The following is a 23,697-nucleotide window of genomic DNA, read 5'->3' on the forward strand; positions in this document are numbered from 1 at the left end:
AGGAGGGAAGATTGAGGAATATCAGAGCATCATACTTTTAAAGGGAACAAGTATAATAAAAGCAAATGCTGGGGCTTCCCTGGCGGCACAGTGGTTAAGAATCTGCCTGCCAATGCAGGGTCCATGGGTTCGAGCCCTGGTCCGGGAAGATCCCACATGCCGCAGAGCAACTAAGCCCATGCGCCACAACTACTGAGCCCACGTGCCACAACTACTGAAGCCCATGTGCCACAACTACTGAAGCCCACGTGCCTAGAGCCCGTGCTCCGCAACAAGAGAAGCCATAGCAATGAGAAGCCCGCGCACCGCAAGGAAGAGTAGCCCCTGCTCGCCACAGCTAGAGAAAGCCCGTGCGCAGCAACAAAGACACAACGCAGCCAAAAATAAATAAATAATTAAATTAAAAAAAAAAAAAAGCAAATGCTACTACCCTGTGTGTGATCTGTTCATACTTCCAAATTTATATATTCTCTTTTTAAGGGCACAAGCTACTCAAAGAGCACTAGTATACACACAGACATGTTTTTGTCCTTAGAGTAGCTTGTGTCTTTTTGGTAAAAATTATTAAAACTATAATAACAGTTCTCAATATTGAGGACACATCACAATCATCTGTGGTGTTTTTTTAAAACACAGATGCCCCAAACCTACCTAAGATACTGATTCAGTATATCTGCTTTGGGTCCAGGCATTTGTATTTGGAAAAAAGCTCCATGTCTGATTCTGGTGCATGGCCAGTGTTAAATACTGTTCATTTAAACTAACTTTAGATTGAAAAGGAAAAAAAGGAAGTCACAAATTAAAACTCTCCTTAAATTAGCTATTATGGCAAATATACACTAACTGAAGAAACTCACTAGGATCACCTCTCTGATTTCACATCAAGGTACCCTAAATCCTAGAAGCTTAGAAGAGAAGTTCAACATATTAAAATGAGTCAAGTAACTTTTGTGCCTTTATCTATGGAATTTGTAGTACTAGCTCTTAATGTGTTAGGACACAACAAATTGTTTCCAATCTCACATATACTATTAAAGTAGAAACACTGATGTCCAAAAGCCATTATCACTACATACCTCTTTCTTGTCTTCCTCTTGACTTACTCCTGACTGAAGTGCCAGTGGAGTTTGGAATTCAGTGTTCAATCCTGATTGATATTCACCACCAACCTGTTAGAAAGTCCAGTCACACAAAGAGACAAAATTGCCAAAAGTTAGCCCTATGTATGCTTTTGATAATTTCATCTATTGATTCCTTTCTCCTGCAATCTTGAGCTCAACTGGATAAAAAAATTTTTAAAAACAAATATAAAAGAATAAAGTTTTAAGAAAGAATAAAAGAAAGAAATTAATCAAACAAAAACAATAAAGAAAAGAAAATATCCAGGTCAAAAACATGGATGGGGACTTCCCTGGTGGTGCAGTGGTTAAGAATCCGCCTGCCAATGTAGGGGACACGGGTTCGAGACCTGGTCCGGGAAGATCCCACATGCCATGGAGCAACTAAGTCCGTGTGCCACAACTACTGAGCCTGTGCTCTAGAGCCTGCGAGCCACAACTACTGAGCCCACACACCACAACTACTGAAGCCCGCACCTAGAGCCCATGCTCTGCAACAAGAGAAGCCTCCACAATGAGAAGCCTGCACACCGCAACGAAGAGTAGCTCCCGCTCGCCGCAACTAGAGAAAGCCAGCACACAGCAACGCAGCCAAAAAAAAAAAGAGGATGAACTAATGACAGATCAAAATGTTCAGAATGAAAGTCCTTCTAAACTGATCACTTGAAATCACTCTATCATGAGTGTGTGCTTGGGACTGAATCCAGGATATAAAACTAGATCCCTTAACATCTCAAATCTATAATCATTTTCAATTTATACATATTCTTGAAAGGTGTGAGTTTAGAGAATAAAAGCTTGAAAATATTATAGCCATCAACTGACATGGCAGGGAAGAAACTGGGGCTTATTTCCCCCCTAATTATTAGAAAAGCCTGTTGACATAACTTAGTACACTTACTTGGACATAATATGGCTCAAATTATGATCTCTAACTTTTAGAAATAAAAGTTTAAAATTACTTTTATCTTTTTAGCTTAAAAGTTATTTATCTTTCAGCAAAGTTGCAAGATACAAGATCAGTATGCAAAAATCTATTGTATTTTTATGTACTTGCCATGAACAATCTGAAAATGAAATTAAGGGGGAAAATCCATATAAAATACCATCAAAAAGTACTTAGGAATAAATTTAATAAAGGAAGTGTAAATTGTATACACTGAAACCTACAAAACATTGTTGAAAGAAATAGAAGATCTAAATGAATCAGAAGGCTTAATATTGTTAAGATGGCAACTTGATCAACAGATTTAATGCAATCTACATCAAAATTTCAGCTGACTTCTTTGTAGAAGTTGACAAGGTTATCCTTAAATTCATACGAAAATGCAAGGGACCTGGAATAGCTGAGATGACCTTGAAACAGAAGAACAAAGTTGGAGAACTCACTCTCCCCAATTTCAAAACTTACTGCAAAGCTACACTGATCAACACAGTGTGGTACTAGCATAAGGATAGACTTATAGATCAATGGAATAGAACTGATAGTTCAGAAATAAACTCTTAAATTTACAATCAACTAATTTTTGACAGGAGTGACAAGTGAATTCAATGGGTAAAAAGAGTCTTTTCAACAAATGATGTTGGGTCAACTGGATATCCAAGTGCAAAAAAGAATGAAGTTGGACCTCTACTGAACACCATATAAGAAAATTAATGCAAAGTGGATTGAAGACCTTGCAGAATGCAAGAGATATAAAATTCTTAGAGAAACACTCAGGAGTAAATCTTCATGACCTTGGATCAGGCAATGGTTTCTTAGATATGACACCAAAAGCACAAGCCACGAAAAAATAAGTAACCTGGACTTCTTCAAAATTAAAAATTTCTGTGCTGCAAAGGAAAGGAAACCACCAAGAAAGTGAAAAGACAACCCACAGGATAGGAGAAAACATCTGCAAATCACAAAACGAATAAGGGTCCTGTATGTAGAATATGTTAAGAACTCACATAACTCAATAATTAGAAGACAAATAATCCAATTACAAATTGCACAGAGGATTTAATAATTTTCCAAAGAAGATATACATATGGCCAATAAGCACGTGAAGAGATGCTCATCATTAATCATCAGGTAAATGTAAACCAAAACCACAATGAGATACGACTTCACACCCATTAAGAGAACTATAATTAAAAAGGCAGACAATGACAAATGTTGGTGAGGATGCGGAGAAATTGGAACTCTCATAATACTGCCAGTGAGAATGAAAAATAGCGCAGCCACTTTGGAAACCAGTTTGGCAGTTCCTCAAAGGTTAAGCATATGATTACCGTAAGTCTCAGCAATTCCCCTCCTAGGTATATACCCAAGGGAAATGGAAACACATATCACAGAAAAACTTATAAACAAATGTTCATAGCAGCATTATTCATGACAGTCAAGAAGTGGAAACAATCCAAATGTCCATCAACTGATGAATGGATAAATAAAACGTGCTATATGAATATAATGGAATATTATCCAATGAATAGGAATGAAGTACTACTACATGCTACAAGGTCAATGAACTTTGAAAACATTACGCTAAGTGAAAGAAGTCAGTGACAAAAGGCCATTCCACGATCCCATTTATATAAAATGTCCAGAACAGGCAAATCTATAGAGACAGAAAGTAGATTAGTGGTTGCCTAGGGCTGGGGATGGGGGTGAGGGGAAAAAGGGAGCGAGTGGCTGCTAATGGGTATATGACTTTTGGGGAGTGATGAAAATATTCTAAAATCGATTGTGGCAAAGTTTGCACCACCCTTTGAATATAGTAAAAACACTGAATTGTACACTTTAAATGGGTTACTTGTATGGTATATAAAGTAGTCAATCCTCATTATGTGAATACTCCTGTATTATTTGTGAATTTACCGATTCGCTAAAATGTATTTATCACAAAATTAATACTCGCAGTGCTTTTGTGGTCACTTGCAGACATGCACAGAGCTGTGAAAAATCTGAATCGTCAGTTGTGCACATTGCCAGCTGAGGTCGAACACGGTGATGCTCTGCCTTTGTTTGGGCCTTCATACTGTAAACAAGTATCCCTTTCAAGGTACATTTGGTGCAAAGGTTTTTGCATCTTTGTGCTTTTTTTGTTGATTTTGCTGTTTAAAACATCCCTCAAGCACAGTGCTGAAGCACTACCTCGTGTTCTTAAGCATAAGAAGGCTGTGATGTGCCTTATGGAGAAAATATTTACATGTATTAGATAAGCTCCGTTCAGGCACGAGCTATAGTGACACTGGCCCTGAGGACAATGTTAATGAATCAACAACACACATTAAATAAGGTGTCTTTAAACAGAAATTCACACAAAACAGCTGAGCAATGAATGGTTCACTAAGATTCAGTGTTGGTGGCAACTTTATAGACCATAACTACTATGAATAAAGAGAACTGATTGTATATTTCAATAAGGCTGTTATTTTTAAAGTTATTTATTTGTTACAGAGAAAATCTGAAGACAATACATAGCAAAAGGCTAATGGTGGTTATCTCTGGAATTTGGGGGTTTTTTTCTTTTTGTTTATTTGTATTTACTTTTGCTGTAATAAAAATGAAATTTTCTGCTTTCAAAAAAGTAAGAAAAACTGGACTTCCAGCACTGGCCAAGGAGTAAGCCCACTCTGAGCCTCTCTCTCTCACTGATTGTAACTAAAAATTCCAGGAAATGTGGCCTCTGGTATCTGGAGAGTATATGGGGTGGGTATCCTCAAGAGGAGTGAGTTCAGAACTCTACTCAATACTCTGTAATGACCTATATGGGAACAGAATCTAAAAAAAGAGTGGATATGTGTATACGTATAACTGATTCACTTTGCTGTACAGCAGAAACTAATACAACATTATAAATCAACTATACTCCAATAAAAATTAATTTAAAAAAAAAGATGCATGAGTTAGAAAAGTGGATTCCTTAATTCTGTGTATGAACTGGCACACATCCCAGAATCACCCCTGAGCTGTGCATGCATGGGATGGACTTAAAGAAGTATAATGAAGGCTTTGAGAACTGAACTAACATTGGAGCCACTGTTCACAGAAGATGAGGAAGAACGTATAATCTGAATTTAACCAGGTTGACTGCTTGCCAAAACAAACAAAAAAAATATGCAACATTATTCAGAGGATTTTAATAGAAACCTGTCTCACAATATAATATTCAAAATTGGACCCAGAAGAAAAGATGGCAAGAGAATCCAGAATATGGATCCAAAGAAAGACAACTCTTCCTCTGAGATTAGTAGGAACAGGTAAGAATGGCAAAAAAGTAAATGCTCAAGGGAGTTATTGCATGATGGCTTCTATTTTTTTTTTAACGAAAGTCTGAGAGTATGGGGGTGCAGCAGGAACTTTAAGGAGTATTTAAGGGTTAGAATTATCAGTGTGGACCATAGGTGAGAGAGCGGACAAGTGGCAAGTAAGGAAACAGCTAGGCAGCACTGGGGACCCAGCTATGACTATAAACCGTAAGGATGAATGTGTATAAGTCTACACTATTAAAGAGCTTTTTTCCAATAAGGCTGGATTATTTGGGAGCCTAAAAGGTGAAAGGACTGATCCAGGGTTGAGGATTTTCAGGGCTGGTATGGCAGAAGGACAAGAAGAAGAGGTTCTGACTACCAAAGCTGCACCCTCAATTAAACAGTCAGGATTAGGTACCCCTCTTCTGTGCTCAGCTAATGCCCTATGCATCCTCTACCACTAAGTACGTTGCTTCAAAATTATCGCTTATTTGTCAGTCTCTCTTCTTTAGACTGTCTGAAATTTGAGTGCTATGTCTTGTTCATAGTTATATCTTTGATATTTAGAACCTAAACAATGGCTAACATCAAACAGGTGCTCAATAAGTGTTTGATTGACTAATTCTTTCTAAACAAATTTAGCAAGAAACTAGCAGGTACCAGGCACCATGTTAAAGGCTGTCCACACTCCAGTAAACAAAACAAGTGTGGTGCCTCTCCTCATAAAGCTTATAGACTCGTGGAAGCCATGTAAATAAGTAAATAATTACAGACTGTCTTGTTTATGGAGAAGGAAACAAACAGAATGCAGGGACAGAGGAAAAACAGAAGAGGGGAGGCCTAATCTTGATAAGGTGGTCAGAGCAGTCTTTTCTAAAAAGGTGACATTTAAGCTGAAACGTGAAGGATGAGAAGGGACCAGCTTTGTGAAGAAAAAAGAGAAGACTATCCAAGCAGAGGGGAAAAAAAAGCGAAAGAGCTGAAGTAGAAAAGGCCTGGCATAGTTCAGGATATATAAACGGCGATGCAGAAGAAAACATGACAGCCTTCCCTTAGACCAATCTTAGAGATCCAAACCAAAAATAACAGAGGAGCTGCAGTTTAGTCCTAAAAACCTCAGCCCAAATCCATAATTCTGCCTTTATGCCTCCTTTTCTTTCTGCTCTCTTAAAACAGCCAAGAGGAAATTTCTCTTTATCTCTTTCATATATTCTAACAACGCTGGTTGCCTGAAGGCTCTGTCTTTAAAATAACGTGAAACCACAAGTCAGAAATTATCCAGACAATGGTAAAATTCTAGTGGGAATAAACTAGACTTCAGTTAAGTCATAGAAAAATCTTAGTAGGCCAGCGTACTGTGACATTTTCTTGAAAAACTATAGATCTTTAATCAATACACCAAAACTTAGGCAATATAACCCTAACAAGCTCCAGCCCAAATTCTGAATAGTTTATTTCTTGGTGATCCTACCTTATCCTCTACCAGGTTACTAATGGAGATCTAGTCCTGGCTGTTGGTGAAAGATCCTCCTGGCCCCTCCCCCCAGAAACCACTTATTTCTTTCCCTCTCACACCATAGAAGACAAGGGCCGCCAGAAATACACCTTTAATAAAAGAACATACATGTAAAAAATACAATTTTTCCAATAGGCAACAAGCGCTCCTGACAATACCCTAGGCTTCGGTGAGTAATCTTAGGTTTTACACACTATGAAATAAACCCAGAATCTGCTTTTTGCTCAGCCTTGCTGCTCCCAGCTCAGTAGGACCCATAACCCTATCTAAACTCCAGGGCTCATACTCTACAGTCTGCTTTACCTGTCTGCTGCTGGAAGCCTCTCTCTGGTGCTTGGGTGGAAGATGTTGATGGCCAGCCGGAAGCAAACCTGCTCGCCGTCTTTCAGCTGTTCCAGCAGATGGTTGCCGTATGGAGCGTAAGCTCTAAAAGATACAGATGCATTCACCGAATTGTGTGAGCAGTGACGTAATGGTAGTAAAAATACTTTACGCTGCAGCGATACCCCTGCTGTAATCTAAATAGGTCAGAATAGTCTAATATATTATGGCATAAAAGTAGACATTACACTTCTTGCCACTACTATGGATCTTAACCGTATCTGCGAAGCAATCCTAAGTTTCTCTATGCATAAAACAAGGATAATAATAGTATCCATCTCCCAGGGTAATTGTGAGAGTTAAATGAGACAATGGATACAAAGTTTTAGAACCATTTTGGCTATGGTAAATGCTTAATGAATTTAAGCTGTTAGTCTTAATAACATTAATAACATTATTGATAATATTAATAAGAGATAACACTATCATCATCATCGTTGTTGTTGGTAGCATAGCTCTGGCAAGTCTATATCAGACTCTAACTAACTGACTTTCTGCTGCTTACACTTTACTATACTCTGTTCTACCTGCTCTCTGGTGGAGCCTGGATCCTGGATTTCATGTAAAACATATTCATGGTGCTCCAGAAATAACTCCTTTCTCCATCTCTCATCTGTCATATTATGTGAGGCCTGCCCATAGTTCCTGTGCTAAAAGAAAACAAACATTGAACATCAATTGTCCAAGCGGTAGCATCATGCCAGGGCAATAGTAAAAGCTTCAGTGAAGAGGCCAGAAGTAGTTTCAACAGGGCAGAATGGTCACGGAACAGGAGGACATTATATCTTTGCCCATTGTTATTGACCTTAACACTAAACCCCTGAAGCAGTTACTACTTTGCCCTGTCAATCTTGAACCAAAACCTAAGGAATTTACTCTCTGTTACTTACTTCTCACTATATTCTGCTTTACTTATTCTCTGGGAGAGGCTAGGTCTTGAATACCAGGTGAAACATACCGATGGCACTCCAGAAGCAACTCCTCTTTCAATCTCCCATTTCTCAAAAGATGAGGGCTGCTTGATACACTTGTTCTAAAGGAATAACAAAACACAGAACTAATTGTCTAAGCAAAAATTATAGGTTAGTGACAATACTGTACACTTCAGTGACAACCCTGAAATAATGATACTAGGGGAGGGTAATATAACAATTAGAGGTGTGCATGTGTGTGTTTAATATAAAATTTCCAAACATACATAAAAGTGGGAAAAAAATTAGCATAATAAATCCCAAGATACCTATCACCCAGCACCAACAATTAGCAACATCATGTTTTTTGTTTTTGTTTTTTCTTTTAATTTTTATTGGAGTATGGTTGATTTTACAAGGTTGTATTAGTTTCAGGTGCACAGCAAAGTGAGTCAGTTATACACACATCCACTCTTCTTTAGATTCTTTTCCCATATAGGCCATTACAGAATACTGAGTAGAGTTCCCTGTGCTATACAGTAGGTCCTTATTAGTTATCTATTTTATATATAGTAGTGTGTATATGTCAATCCCAATCTCCCAATTTGTCCCTCCCAGCAACATCATGTTTTTTCATCCATCTCTTCTCCCACTTTCTTTCCTGGAGTATTTTAAAGCAAATCCCAGATTATTCTGGCATTTTTTTTCTTTTTCATTTTTTGCATGGGGCAACTCTTTATTCAACAACATATTTGGAAGAAGATAAGTCAACAAGGCAATATTTTTATAATGTTGCTAGCATTTTCTCAGGTAAAGCCAGGAAAAAAGCTTGTGTCATTTCCCAAAGTACTCCTACTCGACGTCCCCAATAACTCCATGTAGAAACACTAGAAGTGGTGAAGTCTAGGAAGTTTTGAGTGGCAAACAGCTTGTTTTTTCCTTCATCATAATTGGTTTGCAAATTGGATGTCTGGCTTTGGTGTACTGCTTCAGATGGCCAAGAGTAGAATTCCTTCAGTATGTATAAGACTAAATGTCAAAAGCCAAATTTGCTGAAGGACTTGAGTTTAAGAAGAACAATTTACGGATAACCAATCAATGTTATATAAAACCTATCTTTTATTTAACCCAAATGACAGAGGTATGCTTTCTCACCTGGACTCTTTAGATCTGGCACACTCTGAAATAAATGAAGACATCATACTCTTAGCCTAATTCTAGAAGCTTTAATTCTATGTAGTCTACATACTAGCTAGCTTGGCAAGCTCCAGCCCAAATCTTAAGTAATTTCATCTGTTACTCTTTTAGAAAGTAGACAGCGCTCTCACTGTATCCTGCTCTACCTGCTCTCTAGGGAAGGCTTGGTCTTGCATTTTAGGTTTAACATACTGCTGACACCCCAGAGTCAATTCATCTCTCACTCTCTCTTCTCTCATAAAAGATGACAGTTGCTTCAGAAACATGTTCAAAAGAAACAACAAAAACAGAAAACAAGTCGTCTAACCAGGGCAACAGGCTAATCTTTATATTCTAGGCTTCAGTGAGAACTCCAGGGAAATGGTACCAGATGAGGATATTCTGTTACATTTTGGTTTGAATGAGGATGTTATACTTTTACCCCAACTCTATAGATCTTAATTTTTAATCCCCAAACACGTACAGAATAGTCTGACAAACCACCCCCCCCCCAAATTTTAAGTAATTTAGGATCTGCTAATTCTTCCTATAATAATCATGTAAGGGCAGTATGCTTGTGGTAATAATGTGGGCTTCAGCAAAAGTTATAGCATTATCTTAGTAAATTAAAATAGTCTGATTCCACAATAAGAATATGAATGTGATTTATCATCCTTCTGAATGACAGAACTGATTTGACTGATACAGTTCACTGAACAAGGATCTGATTCTATATTTCACATTACCAGTTGTTGAAAATGTATAAAATCCAGTTACTTTATTTCCTATCTATCTCTTTCTGATTGTGCTCTACCTGATCTCTGATGAAGGCCTGGTCCTGAAGTTTAGGAGGCAGATACTGATAACCTGCCAGAGAAAAGTCTTCTCTCCCTTTCTCATTTGTCATATCACAATATGACTCCTTGAAGCGTACCTTCTAAAAGAGAAAAAAACATAAAGTGTAAATTGTTCAGTGGGAGTGACATGATAGCAATAATATTCTAGGCTTTATTGGGAGCCTTACGGTAATTTTTTCAGCTCCAGATAATGTGAAACATTATGGAATAAAACAGAAAACCATACTTTTTGAAATCTAGCTAAGAACAATCTTGGAAAGTTCCAAACTAAACTCAAACAATGCAGTTCCTGATGGTCTCTCTCCTTTTTCTGCTCTACCTTGCCATTGATGAAGGCCTGATCTTGATGCCTGTGTAGAAGATCCTGATGGACATCCAGAGGAAACACCTCTCCCCCACTCCTACCTATCAAAATTGATGCTGGCGGCTTCAAATTTGCTTTCTAAAAAAGAACAAATATAAAATAGCAATTGTTCAGTTAAGAAAGACAGGTTAATCAATAATACTTTAGGTTACACTGAGAATTCAGGAGTTAACTGAGGTCAGAGTATAATTGAACATCTTATAGAATAAATTAACACACTATACTCTATTCCCCATAAACCCAGCCACAACCCTAAGTAATTTACTTCCTGTTGATCCCTTTCTTCTTCCTCTTGGTCTAACTGATCTCTGGTGGAGGGCTGACCTTGGAACCTGGGTAAAAAGTACTGTTGGACACTTGTGGGCCACTCTTTTTTCCCATCTTTCAGCTCTCAAAACAAATGACGGCTGCAAGAAATACTTTCCCTAATGAAGAAAATTTTTTAAAAAGCAAATTGTCCAGACAGGAGTAATATGCTGCTGATAATATTTTAACACTTAATAAGAACCCTGGACATTTATTTGATAAATCAATCAGTAAACTATTTTGTTCCAACTATGGCTCTCCAAATCAGCTGCAATATAGTCCTTGCAAATCCCACTACAAGCCTTAAAGAGCTTATTTCTTTTTGTTATATCTCCTTTCCACTCTATTTTACCTGATCTCTGGGTAGAAAATCCTGGTCCTGGCATTTGGGTTGAACATTCTGGTCTTTGGGAAGAACATGCTGGTCTGTGGGTAGAAAATCCTGGTCCTGACATTTGGGTAGAACATTCTGGTCTTTGCGAAGAATATGCTGGTCTGTGGGTAGAAAAGCCTGGTTTTGGAGTAGAAAATCTTGGACTTCCAAAACAATATTCCCATCTTCTAGTTCAACATTCTGATCTTTCAGCATAACACTCTGAGTTTTGGTCTTAACAGCCTGGGCTTTGGGCTCAACAGCTTGGTCTTCCAGCTCGATATCCTGGGTACTGAGCCTCAGCTCAACACTCTGGGCTTCCAGCTCAACACTGCAGACGCCTGTCAAATCACCCTGGGTTTGCAGCAGGTCACCTTGGGCTTCTGGAAGATAATCCTGGGCTTCTGGCAGAACATCCTGATGTAACTGCTTTACCTCTTCCTCTTCCATCACAGCAAATAATGGATTTTTGAATTGTACTTTCTAAAAGTGAACATAAACATCAAATATAGAATGCCAAGCAGCAGCAACACTGGGTTTTCTGCGAGATTCCTAAAATAATCTTAAAAAGATACGGTAGTCAAACAAATTACTAAAATAAAATGCAAAATTACAGTCTTTGCTCAACTCAATAGAACCTAAATCTACAGTCCCAAACCAGTACAAGAATACTGGCATCTCTAGTCCAAATCATAATTACTTTAATTTCTACTATACTATCTCCTTTCACTCTGCTTTACCTGAACTGTGCTGAAAGGTATATCCTTGTCTTCAAAAAGGAGATCCTGCTGGTCCCCCCAAGACAAATTCTTTTTCCCTTTCTTATCTATCATAATAGATGAAGATTCCTCAGTGTCAGGTTCCTAAAGAACACACAAACAAAAATGGAAAAGAAAAAAAAAACAACCAAATGTATCTGTTACAGGTAGAAACAAGAATGCATGCAAAAGAATTAAGTTAGAACTCTTCCTCACACCATATATAAAAACTAACTCAAAATGGATTATAGACCTAAATATGAGAGACAAAATTATAAAATTCTTAGAAGAAGACATAGGATTAAGCAATGGCTTAATAGATACTGCACCAAAGGCACAAGCAGCAAAAGAAAAACAGATAAATTAGACTATACCAAAACTAAAAATTTTGGGCTGCAAATGATAGCATTAAGAAAGTGAAATGACAACCCAGAGAATGGGAGAAAATACTTGCAATCAAATATCTGATAAGGGACTTGTATTCAGAATATATAAAGAATTCTTATAACTTGATAATAAAAAGACAACTCAATTTAAAAATGGCACTACATTTGAATACAGATTTTCTCCACGAGAGATATATAAATGGGCAATAAGCACATGAAAAGATATTCAAGATGATTAGTCATCAGGAAAATACAAATCAAAAGTATGGAGAGATACCGCTTCACACCCACTAAGGTGGCTATAAAAAAGATGGGCAATAACAAGTTTTGAAGACGATGTGGAGAAATTGGAACCCTCATACATCGCTGATGGAAAACACCTTGGCAGGGGCTTCCCTGGTGGCGCAGTGGATAAGAATCTGCCTGCCAATGCAGGGGACAGAGGTTCGATCCCTGGTCTGGGAAGATCCCACATGCCGTGGAGCAACTAAGCCTGTGCACCATAACTACTGAGCCTGTGCTCTAGAGCCCGCGAGCCACAACTACTGAAGCCCGCGTGCCTAGAGCCCGTGCTCCGCAACAAGAGAAGCCACCGCAATGAGAAGTCTGCACACCGCATCAAAGATAGCCCCCGCTCGCCGCAACTAGAGAAAAGCCCATGCACAGCGATGAAGATCCAACACAGCCAAAAATAAATTTTAAAATTAATTAATTAATTTTTTAAAAATTAAAAAAAAAAACACCTTGGCTGTTCCTCAAAATATTAAACATAGAGTTAACATGACCCAGAAATTCCACAACCAGAGAAATGAATGTCCATACAAAAACATGTAAAAACTGCTTATAGCACAATTATTCATAAAAGCTAAGAAATGCAAACAACACAAATGTCTATCAACTGATGATATACCAAGTGTGACATACTGATGTACTTATACATACTTATACATGCTACAATGTGGATGAACTTTGAATACATTATGCAAAGTGAAAGAAGCCAGTCACAAAAGACCCCATATTATATTATTCCATTTATACGAAATGCCCAGAATAAGCAAATCTACAGAGACAGAAAGTAGTTTAGTGGTTGCTTAGTACTGGGGGTAGGGACAGGGAGGGACTGGGGAGTGACAGTTAACAGGTACAGGGTTTCTTTCAGGGGTGAAGAAAATCTTCTAAATTAGATTGTGGTGACAGTTGCACAACCCTGTGAATATACCAAAAACCTCTGAACTGTACACTTTAAGTGGGTGAATTGTGTGGTATGTGAATTATAGCTTAATAAAACTGTTAGAAAAAAACAACTATTGGGCATTATAATCTTAATACTTAAACTCATCCTTAATTAGCTGTGGATAGTTCTAACAAGGCATCTTTTTTCCTCTACTCTTTACATTTCCCTACCTGATCTTCCATAAATTTCTGGTAATCTACAAGAGTTAAAAGACCTTGATGGACCTCAAAGGGCATTTCTCCTCTTATCCCTACATTTATCCTAGTGAATGATGGTTTCCTACAAAGTGCTTTCTGAAAAAAAAGAAAAATTAATACAAATATAAATGGTCTAGAGAAAGCAATATGCTCATGACACTAAGCTGAGTTCTTGTGAAAGATCTGGAGCAATCCTAGCAGGTTATGGTAGTCTAATACAGAATAGTGAGTTCTAGTTCAAGTATACAAACAAGTCACTTACATATCAAACACATGGAAGTGAAATTCCTGGTAGGAGAATTTTTTTTTTTAACATCTTTATTGGAGTATAATTGCTTTACATTGTTGTGTTAGTTTCTGCTGTATAACAAAGTGAATCAGCTATACATATACATATATCCCCATATCCACTCCCTCTAGCGGCTCCCTCCCACCCTCCCTATCCCACCCCTCTAGGTGGTCACAAAGCACGGAGCTGATCCTGGTAGGAGAATATTTTAACTTTATAAATGATAATTTGCCCCTATCCTAGCCAGTAACAATTTCAGAAGGCTTATAATTTTGTCTTGGTGATCTAACAGTGGGCAAGGCAAATATATCTCTTCTATGTTTATCTCTAAATCTGGAACAACAATAACAACCAGAGAGATTCTAATGTCAGTCAAAATAAGTCTAACAAGAAAACGAAACCAGAGTTCAGCTGGGTTATAGATTGTTCTCCTTTCTGACTGGCAGCTTCCTCCTTCACACAACTGAATGGGTAGAAAACTGCTCAGATTTGAGGGAAAGACTACGTACTTGATAAGAAAAATTTCACTAATTTCTTAGATCATTCTCAATTATATGGAGTAGATTTGTTTGTGATGTTTTACCTGAAAAACACACATGCATTCTTTGGAAGCAAGCAGCTAGCCTGAATTCACCATCAACATCATAATGAATTACACTTAAATGGCACCTTTGACGTATCAAACTGGTTTACACAAGGATGTTATCTCAGACTTAATCCTCCTCCCTTCTACTGGAGAATTATTTCAGTCAGGCCTAGGAACAGTACTCTTTCTGGGAAAAACATCAGTTGAAAGATTTGAACATGCTCCGCACAATGTGAAGTATCAGTCTCTAGGCTCTGATAACCCTTTTTTTTTTTTTCTGGTTTAAATAAAATGTGTCCAATCATCTCCTTTGAGCAGTACCGGGAAGTCAGTCTTATGGACCAAACTATAGTACTGCCAAATCCGTGGTAGAGGTATGAAAATTGTCAAGAAACTAAGTCAAGAATTTAGTTTCAAAAGAGTCTTAAGTCACAACAAGGCAATCCTAGAAAAAGGTAACCATACTTAATGCATCTAAGATGGAATGCCATATGTAGGCACACCCATGCCCACTTGTTTTTTATATTTAACTATAAATTTCTTAATTATCGCTGAAGAGGAAGGTATTAGAGCTTAGTATTCTACCAACATATAAGAGACAAATGTCTTTGATGGTTGCACAGAGATACTTAAGGAAAAAATACCAAAATAAAATATAAACATATATGTAATCTAGGAAAATGTAAAAAAATACCAATTAGGAAGCAAAACTGAGAAAGAACTAAGCAAGAGACAGAGTTCATAATGGTACCAAAAAAAAAGAGTAAAAAAAGACTAATTAATGATCCATTTTACTGATGCTGCCTATCAAAACTTGAAATTAATGCTAAAATTAAGTAAACACAGGAAAATACATGGGTTTAACATCCAAATTTGTGAACATGGAAATAAGGAGGCACCAAAACAATGTAATTTTACAAGCATAGCTTTAAATATTCTTGTAAGTCTAACTCCATATTTAGGTTCCAATTATTCACTCTAAACTTATTCTATATTTTGAATCAAAAGAATTTCTTTCTTTTTAAAAAATAATGGTATTGACTTTTTCCTGATTAAAAAATAAAATACATACATTATGGAAAATTTCTACAGTAAAGAAAACCAAGAGAAAAAAATAAAAATCACCTGTAATAACACTATCCAGAAATAATCAGTATTAACCTCTTGGTCCATTTCTTTCCGGGCCTTTGTCTGTGCTCATAGCATTCTCTCCCCATCTCGATATTTTGCTTTATTTTTTTCATAGCACTTATCATTTGAAATTATATTTTGTATTTATTTGCTTATTTATTATATGCTTCCCTACTAACACAGGAGCTCCTTGTCTACCTTTTCACCACTGTTAAGTCCTGCTTCTAGAACAATGCCTGGCAATCGTAGATATTCCATAAATATTTACGGAATGAATTTTTTTAATTGAGCTTATATTGTATCTAATTTTATATCCTACTTTTTCCACTTAACTTTATATCACAGACACTTTCCCTAGTCTTCAGATATCCTTTGAAAGCATGATATTTTTGATAATAGCTATAAACGAATATAGCATAACTTTTAAACCACTCCCTACTATTGGATAATTAAGGTTATTTCCAATTATTTTTCAGGTCTAAATAATGTAGAGATGTAAATTAATCTTTATCCTATTTTTTATCTGTATTTTTAGAAACAGCTCATTAGAATTTAATTTACCTCTTGGGTGGGAAAGTTTTTCTTTCGATCATCTGGAAACACCGATGCATTTTTTTTATTCACAGTTTTAAATGATGCCAGCCGTTGACGTGCTTCTTTCATGGTTTGACTAAGCTGCCAAAGAAAGGGGAAAAAAAGAAAACAAAAACAGGCTAAAGTCTTAATACCAAATTCACTAAGTGTTCCAACAGGAAAACAGGCCCCTATTATTAAAAAAATGCCAGACCTAAGACAAGAGGATTACTTGGAAAGGAGATTTTCTGATCTGCTGATAAGTGTATTTACAACATTATTTTCATTATCTTAAGAGACTGTATTTCATAACTTGATTTAAGTGCTGTTACTCAAATCATTTTTTAATAATGTATGCTTTATATTAAGTACGTACACAAAAATATTAGAACCTAAAAGTCTGAATTTGGAAATTATTGAGCAGATACATTCCTTACCTTCTATCCATCTTCTTAATAAAGAGTTATTTCTTCATCTGGTCCTTGCATGCCTGATCACTTTTATCACTCCTTGTAAGAAGACTCTATTCCTAGTCCCCCTAAAATCCTTTTTTCCTATTTACATGAGTCTCTTCTTCACCCATAACATTTGAAAACTATAGTCATTTGGTCTTTTCTCAAATGTCGCTTCTTCCAGGAAGCCTTCCTAAGTTAATTTAGAGTACAAATTCAAACCTGTCAACAGAACCAATTTGTTTCAGGTACTCTAGGTAACAATTGACAATAAATATTAATATTAAATATGTTAATTTTGTGTTCATTCCTTATCTCTACCTAGCAATTTCAGTAAGTATCTATTTTGATTTCTTTTTCAGAGAAGCACACAGCCTAATTTACATTTCACATATCTGCATAGAATGTTCCTTTAAGGAAAATACAGAAAAGCACATCCTTATACTACTCAGTGAAATTATGGCAAAGCCAGGACCAGTTCTAACCCATCCAGTGAAAGTTTAATGACATCATTTCTTCCTTAAAGGGAAATAATGACTATGATTTACAGATATAAATAACAAATACTTTATGATATTTACTAATAGTGACCTAGAGATAAAAACACTCTCTTGCTAACAGCCCGGTTTCCTTACAGCATTATCACCTCTGTTTTGTCCTTGTTTCTAGAAGGTCTATACCTCTAGCCAGAGAAATCAGCTTGAAACATTACTCTTTATTCTACTAAGAGGAGGACTTCTAAATTTGGTTAGTGCAGAGGGCTAAAGGGGTCAAGATAGAGTTAATCACAATGCAAAAAGAGATAGTATATCTGCAGTTGAAGTTATGAAAAAATACAGAGCCATGAACATGCTTACTTTTACTCCTTGCCAAGTGTGGTAGACATTATTGCCCTGCACAAAGTGACCAAGGATGCAAAATACTTGCTGTAACAGATTTAAAATAAGAGTACATAATCTTCATTTTCCATCAAGTCCAAACCTCTATTAGTCGCAGATTGATTTTAGTCCCTTAAGCAGGATATTTCAACTGGTCCGGCAGTTGGACTAAACATTACGTTCAGTTTTTCTGTCTTTACCAAAACCCTTCATCAAATCAACCAAAAGATCCTTTCAATGACCTGCTGTGAGGACTGTAGTAGGCTGAATAATGGCCACCCAAAGATATCAGGGCTTAATCCCTGAAATGTTACTTTATAAGGAGAAAGGGCCTTTGCACGTGTGATTAAGGATCTTGAGATGAGGAGATAACCCTGGATTATCCAGACGGGCACTAAATGCCATCACAAGTGTTTTTGTTAAGAGAGGTAGAGGAAGATCAGACATACGGAAGAAGTGATGTGAAGATGGAGGCAGAGATGGGTCTGATGTGGTCACAAGCAAAGGAATGCCAGCAGACACCAAAAGCTTCAAGAGTCAAGGAACAAATTCTCCCTAGAATCTGCGGACACCTGGATTTTGACTTAGTGAAACTGATTTTGGACTTCTGGCCTCCACAACTGTGAGAGAATAAGTTTCTGTCATTTTAAGCCACTAAGTTTGGGGTAATTCGTTACAGCAGCCACAGGAAACTAATACAAAGACCAAAGTTAATGTTAATAAGCACTAAACAAAACACAGACGACAAGGGGATGGTAAAAATCAAATCATGTAAAATGAACAGGCAGAGAAGTACGTTCCTCTTATTGTAAGATAATGGTGATCACTACATATATTGGTGAGTATGTGTGTGTATATATATGCATTTGTATGTGTATATATATACATATATATTTACATATGTGAGTTTAAACACATATATGTGTTGTGTTTGTAACTACTCAAAACATAAAATTTGACCAAAAGTCTTGTCTGTTCTTTTTCTTTTTGGGGGGCCGCACCACACGGCTTGCGGGATAGTTCCCCGACCAGGGATTGAACCCAGGGCCACAGCAGTGAAAGCACCAAGTCCTAACCACTGGACTGCCAGGGAACTCCCCCAAAAGTCTTTTCTGTCCTAGAAGCTTAGACACAATTTTCATTCCTTTGTAGCTGTTGTTATCAACAAAGACTGGCACTGAATCGCTAACCAAGACTTAAAAATTCCCTGATGGAAATAAATTATTATATAATTCCATAGAAAACCCAGCTATCAATAAGCAAAGGTAGTTCTGACCAATAAAATTAAAATGTACTATAGAAACAAATTTTGAGATTTAAATAAACAAATTTTGAGACAAATCTTAAAATCTAAAGCAAACACTGATCATATATTAAAATGCAAAACTTCAAACAAATATGTAGGATGAAATTTGACAAATATAGATACCTACTGTGACATTGTTCCCCACTCATTGTTCATATTTTCTTCAGTTCTTTTTAATTTATTCAGACAATTAGGAATTTATATGGAACTATATAAATGAAACAATGTAGTAATAACATGTAGGTCATGGGAAAAGACTATAGATGAGATCTAACATTTATAGAATTTCACCTATTGTACTGCCATGGAGGCCTAATACCAATGTATTTAAATGTATGTTAATGCCATAAACATCTACCCAAAGTTGAATTCTATCCAAGTACAATATAGTTTATTTGCAAAAGATAACATATTGATTTTTCAGTGTGTTAGACTTTTCTACAGCCACAAAAATACCATACACCTAAAAACTCACATGAGGCCCTTAGCATAGACTATGAACCCCAGTGTAGTGCATCAATTTACCTTTAAGTAGGCATACCAAGCTAGGGGCTGGCCAGTAACCTAGACCTAATGCAAAAAGGCAGGATGGGCCAGTAAAGATTCCTTACCTTACATAATGAACAAGGAAGTGTTCAGAGAAAAAGTCAGAGACAGGAGCTGGACCTAAAAGATCCTAAGCTGGAGAGAAGAGGCTAAAGGAGCCTCAGGTATGCCAAAGTTTTGGAGCTGTGATGATGAAAATACCAGTTAGTAGTAGAAAAATAAGTAAAGAAGAGAGAACACATGCAGAGACAGAATGATCAACTCTCCGTTTGCCTGAAACTGTCCCAAAGGAGTTAGTGCTTGAACTCTGTCTCATTGTCTAGTTCTTAGCGGCATCTAGTGGATAGAAACTGCAACAAAAACAGTAAGATTAAAAAAAATTGAGCATCTATTGTCATGGTGTTGTATGGGCAAAAGTTTACAGGCTTAAAGTAGTTTAAGTCACTGAACATTCCTCAGTAGTGCATCTTCTTTTAAGAAAAAAACAGGGTTGGGAATTCCCTGGCGGTCCAGTGGTTAGGACTCCGCGCTTGTACGGCTGGGGGCACGGGTTCGATCCCTGGTTGGGGAACTAAGATCCCACATGCCACAAGGCACAGCCAAAAAAAAAAAGAAAAGAAAAAAACGGTATAAAAATTTTTAGATTTGGGGAACATTTAAGGCTTTTCATAACCTGATTTTTTCCTACCCGTCTAACCTCATTTTCTGTTGCTTTACCCTGTACAGTCACTTAGAAAGGTTCCATCACTTATTAGCAAATATATTGGGTTGGCCAGAAAGTTTGTTCGGGTTTTTGTAAGCTGTTACAGAAAAACCTGAACGAACTTTCTGGCCAACCCAATACCAAGTTCATTACATATTCTAGACTTTTTACTATTCCTCCTATCTCAAATTCTTTTGAATTTACCAATTAAATTCAGTTTACCAATTCAAAATACACAGCTCAATTCCACCTCTTCCAGGAATTCTTCCCAAACTATTTCCTTGGAATTAAAAAATTTTTGAATTTCCACTGCACAAATTTATCAACAATGCAGCAAACAGTCCATATTATTATCTAATATATTGGGGGTCTACCAGCTTTGTATCTCTACTTGGAGATATAAACCCATGAAAGGTCCTATTTCACATATTAGTATCCCTACAATGTTTAACAAACACAGTATATTCAAATATCTGTGGACTGATATGTCCTATTCATGTATCATACAGATGAAGTAAAATCCTCACTACAATGGAATTTATAGCTACCAGTAGCATGAAAGCAAGGACTGTTATTCTGTCTCAGTCAATGTTCTATCCTTTGCAATTTCTGCAGTGCCTGGCTCAATAAATATTTGCTCAGTAAACTGTTCATAATCTTAAAAACAACAATGATTATAAAAACGATCACTAAAAACCAAATAATGACAAGAAAAAGTCATAGTTTGGGCAGAGAGAAAAATCTTTTTAATAAGTATTTCAACATAACACGTGCTTATAAAGCTTTCCCTATTTTTACTAACAGCATAATCAGATTTGCTTCATACTTATGACGAAGTATGTCAGCAATCACACAACTTTTATTTTCACATAATCATAATTTTCCACATTTTTGTTCTCCTCTCACTAACCCTAGGATTACATTTTAAAATGATAAGATGAAGGATTATTCCCACAGAAGAGTTGAAGAACATGATCAACTGGACAAAAGCCTGGGTACATTATGCAGGGTGGAGGGGGGTACTGATTAGATGGCATCAAGTGATTTGAGTGGATGAATCTACTCATGGTGGTTAATTTTTAAATATTCGTTATATAAAGTGAGTCACTAAAAAGTTACATTAAAAAATTCTGAATATGTTAATTTAGAGTTTACTATATTATTACTTGACTTATAGATCAATTTATTGTGATAATCAGATTGAGGGACAGAGAAAAGAAACAAAAATAATCTTTTGTCCATATGCCACAAACTGAGAGTAACTTACCCATAACACAATTTCAGTATAATTGAAAAATCTACATTCTTTGACCTAAAGCTCTTTCTAATAAGTTTTGAACTCTAACACTTTGGCACCTTTCTTTAGATGATTCTTAAGTGTCTGACCAATAAATATAAATTTAAAATATATATAAAAATAAACATCATCCCACTATTCCCCACTTTACAAAGGTAAAAAAAAAGAGGAGATGATAAACAGTGAAGTTGAATGTGACACCTCCTAATCTCTACATCATAGCCTAAAAAAAAACCAGAGACATAAAATAAAATGAATATGTACTTACAGCCTGGGCTTGTTGTTGGAATAGTTCATTCTGATTCTCTCTATCTTCTATTCCATCCTCAAGCTTCTGGGAAGGAGGTAACCTAGCACTTCCAATAGCAGCATTCAAATGGTTTGGAAAAACACTCGTTCTTTTAAGAGTTAAGTATGCTAGATCGGAAGAGTGCATGGCTATAGAGCCTTCTTTTTCTGCCTACACAAAGGAAGAAAGAGTGAGCTTCCCCCAGTCCAGTGCAATCAAATAATGTCTACCAGCAGCCCAAATGCTTTAAAACTGGGGTTGGGGGGAAGGAGGGGAAAACTTTAGCTGGCAAAAAAACTAACATTTACCAGGCGCCTACTATGTGCTAATATCTTACATTATCTAATTCTCAAAACAACACTGGGAAACAAGTATCATATCCCCATTTCACACATAAAGAAACTATAGTCGAGAGAATTTAAGTAATTAGCCCAAGGTCACAAAGCTAGTAGGCAGCAAAGCCAGAATTCAAACCCCAACCCCAAACTCTGACATTGTTTATAACTATTTGGCGAAAGCAAAAGAGGGAGTCAGACCAACACAGGAAACAGAAACAACAGTTTCTCTATATACAATCTACTGCCCTCACTAGTAAATCAGATTATGCGAAGCCTGGAATCAAAAGAAAGTGATTCTGTCATTGCCTAATAGCATTTCTCATAACAAACACACTTCCCATTCAATCTTTACTCAGGCTCACTTTTGAACTTACGGCTTCATAAGACCTCTGAAGTTGTTGCTTTTTTCTCAGCCTAACTTGCTGATTTACTCGGCGTTTGACTTGTCTCTGAAAATGCTTCAGAGCTTCTTGTTTCTTTCTTAGCTGTTCCTTTAGCTCTTCTTCAATCAAATATGCTGAAGTCTTTAAAGATGAAAGATAGAAAATAAACTTACATGTCCCATTCGTTTTGCCCATTAGGACTCTGTTGTAAACACAAAGCAGTCAGAATACAGCCCTGAAAAAATAATTCAGTTCTACAACCCAAAATTCCCCGTACAGTAAAGAAATCACAGGAGTACAGAGCTGATAATCTAGACGTAGCTAGTGAGTACCAAGAACTTAAACCAAATCACAAACTAAAAATTGGAATCTGTGAGCACTCAAATCAAATCTTAATTTTTCATTGTACTGAGAACTAAAAGTATCTTCATTAATTCTTAATGAACCAATTCAAACCTATATTATGTTACATTTTCTAAAATGAGTAAAATACTCCAGATACACCAGATTGCTCACCACTCACCCACTATGTCCTATTATAAAATGAGAATTAGGCTTCATTTTTAACCTAGCATGCCCTTCTTGTCACCTCCATCTAGAAAAGGCCTACTCAGTCAAGACCATCCAATACCCATCTAGTACCTCTCACTCTTATTAACGTTGAGTACAGTACTTCTTAACTCCCCCATTAGATTATGAATTCTTTGAGGGCACGAAATGTACTTAATTCTCCTTTGTTTCCCCTATGGTATACAACACAGAGCCTTGAATACAAAGGTACTCAATATTTATATAATGCTTAATTCCAAAACATTCTAAACAATCTGGAACATTTTATCACATTTGAGTCCTTGATCATTGTTTGCCTCCTCCAAGTGCTTTGAATAACAAAGTCATTATAATAACAGCAGTTACCATTATTAAAGATCTATTATGAGATAAACACTTTAACTACCTTGTATCAATGAATCCTCAAAACTACCTCCAATACTAGGTATTCTTACCTCTTATGTTAAAAATGAGGAAATGGGGCTCAGAAAGATTCATCTTTAGTAGTAGCCCAAGGTCCTATAGCTGGCAATTAGCAGAGCTAGAAGTTTCTCTGACTCCAAC

General features: G+C 36.7%; 1 protein-coding gene across 1 annotated transcript in view; it reads right to left on the reverse strand.

Moving 5' to 3' along the window:
* Nucleotides 1-23,697, reverse strand: part of LOC133099777 (coiled-coil domain-containing protein 15-like) — a 96,496-nt gene that overhangs the window by 67,818 nt on the left and 4,981 nt on the right. The window contains exons 3-13 of the mRNA XM_061203660.1: nt 22,576-22,725; nt 21,843-22,034; nt 16,381-16,494; nt 11,979-12,101; nt 11,218-11,721; nt 10,515-10,637; nt 10,153-10,275; nt 8,210-8,284; nt 7,779-7,901; nt 7,174-7,296; nt 1,077-1,169 (exon numbers count right to left, since the gene is read on the reverse strand). Of these exons, the coding sequence (XP_061059643.1) occupies nt 1,077-1,169; nt 7,174-7,296; nt 7,779-7,901; nt 8,210-8,284; nt 10,153-10,275; nt 10,515-10,637; nt 11,218-11,721; nt 11,979-12,101; nt 16,381-16,494; nt 21,843-22,034; nt 22,576-22,725 (1,743 nt within the window). The remainder of the gene's footprint in view (nt 1-1,076; nt 1,170-7,173; nt 7,297-7,778; nt 7,902-8,209; nt 8,285-10,152; nt 10,276-10,514; nt 10,638-11,217; nt 11,722-11,978; nt 12,102-16,380; nt 16,495-21,842; nt 22,035-22,575; nt 22,726-23,697) is intronic.

This window comes from Eubalaena glacialis, chromosome 10 (genome assembly GCF_028564815.1).
Source record: "Eubalaena glacialis isolate mEubGla1 chromosome 10, mEubGla1.1.hap2.+ XY, whole genome shotgun sequence".
In the NCBI taxonomy this organism is placed as follows: domain Eukaryota; kingdom Metazoa; phylum Chordata; class Mammalia; order Artiodactyla; family Balaenidae; genus Eubalaena; species Eubalaena glacialis.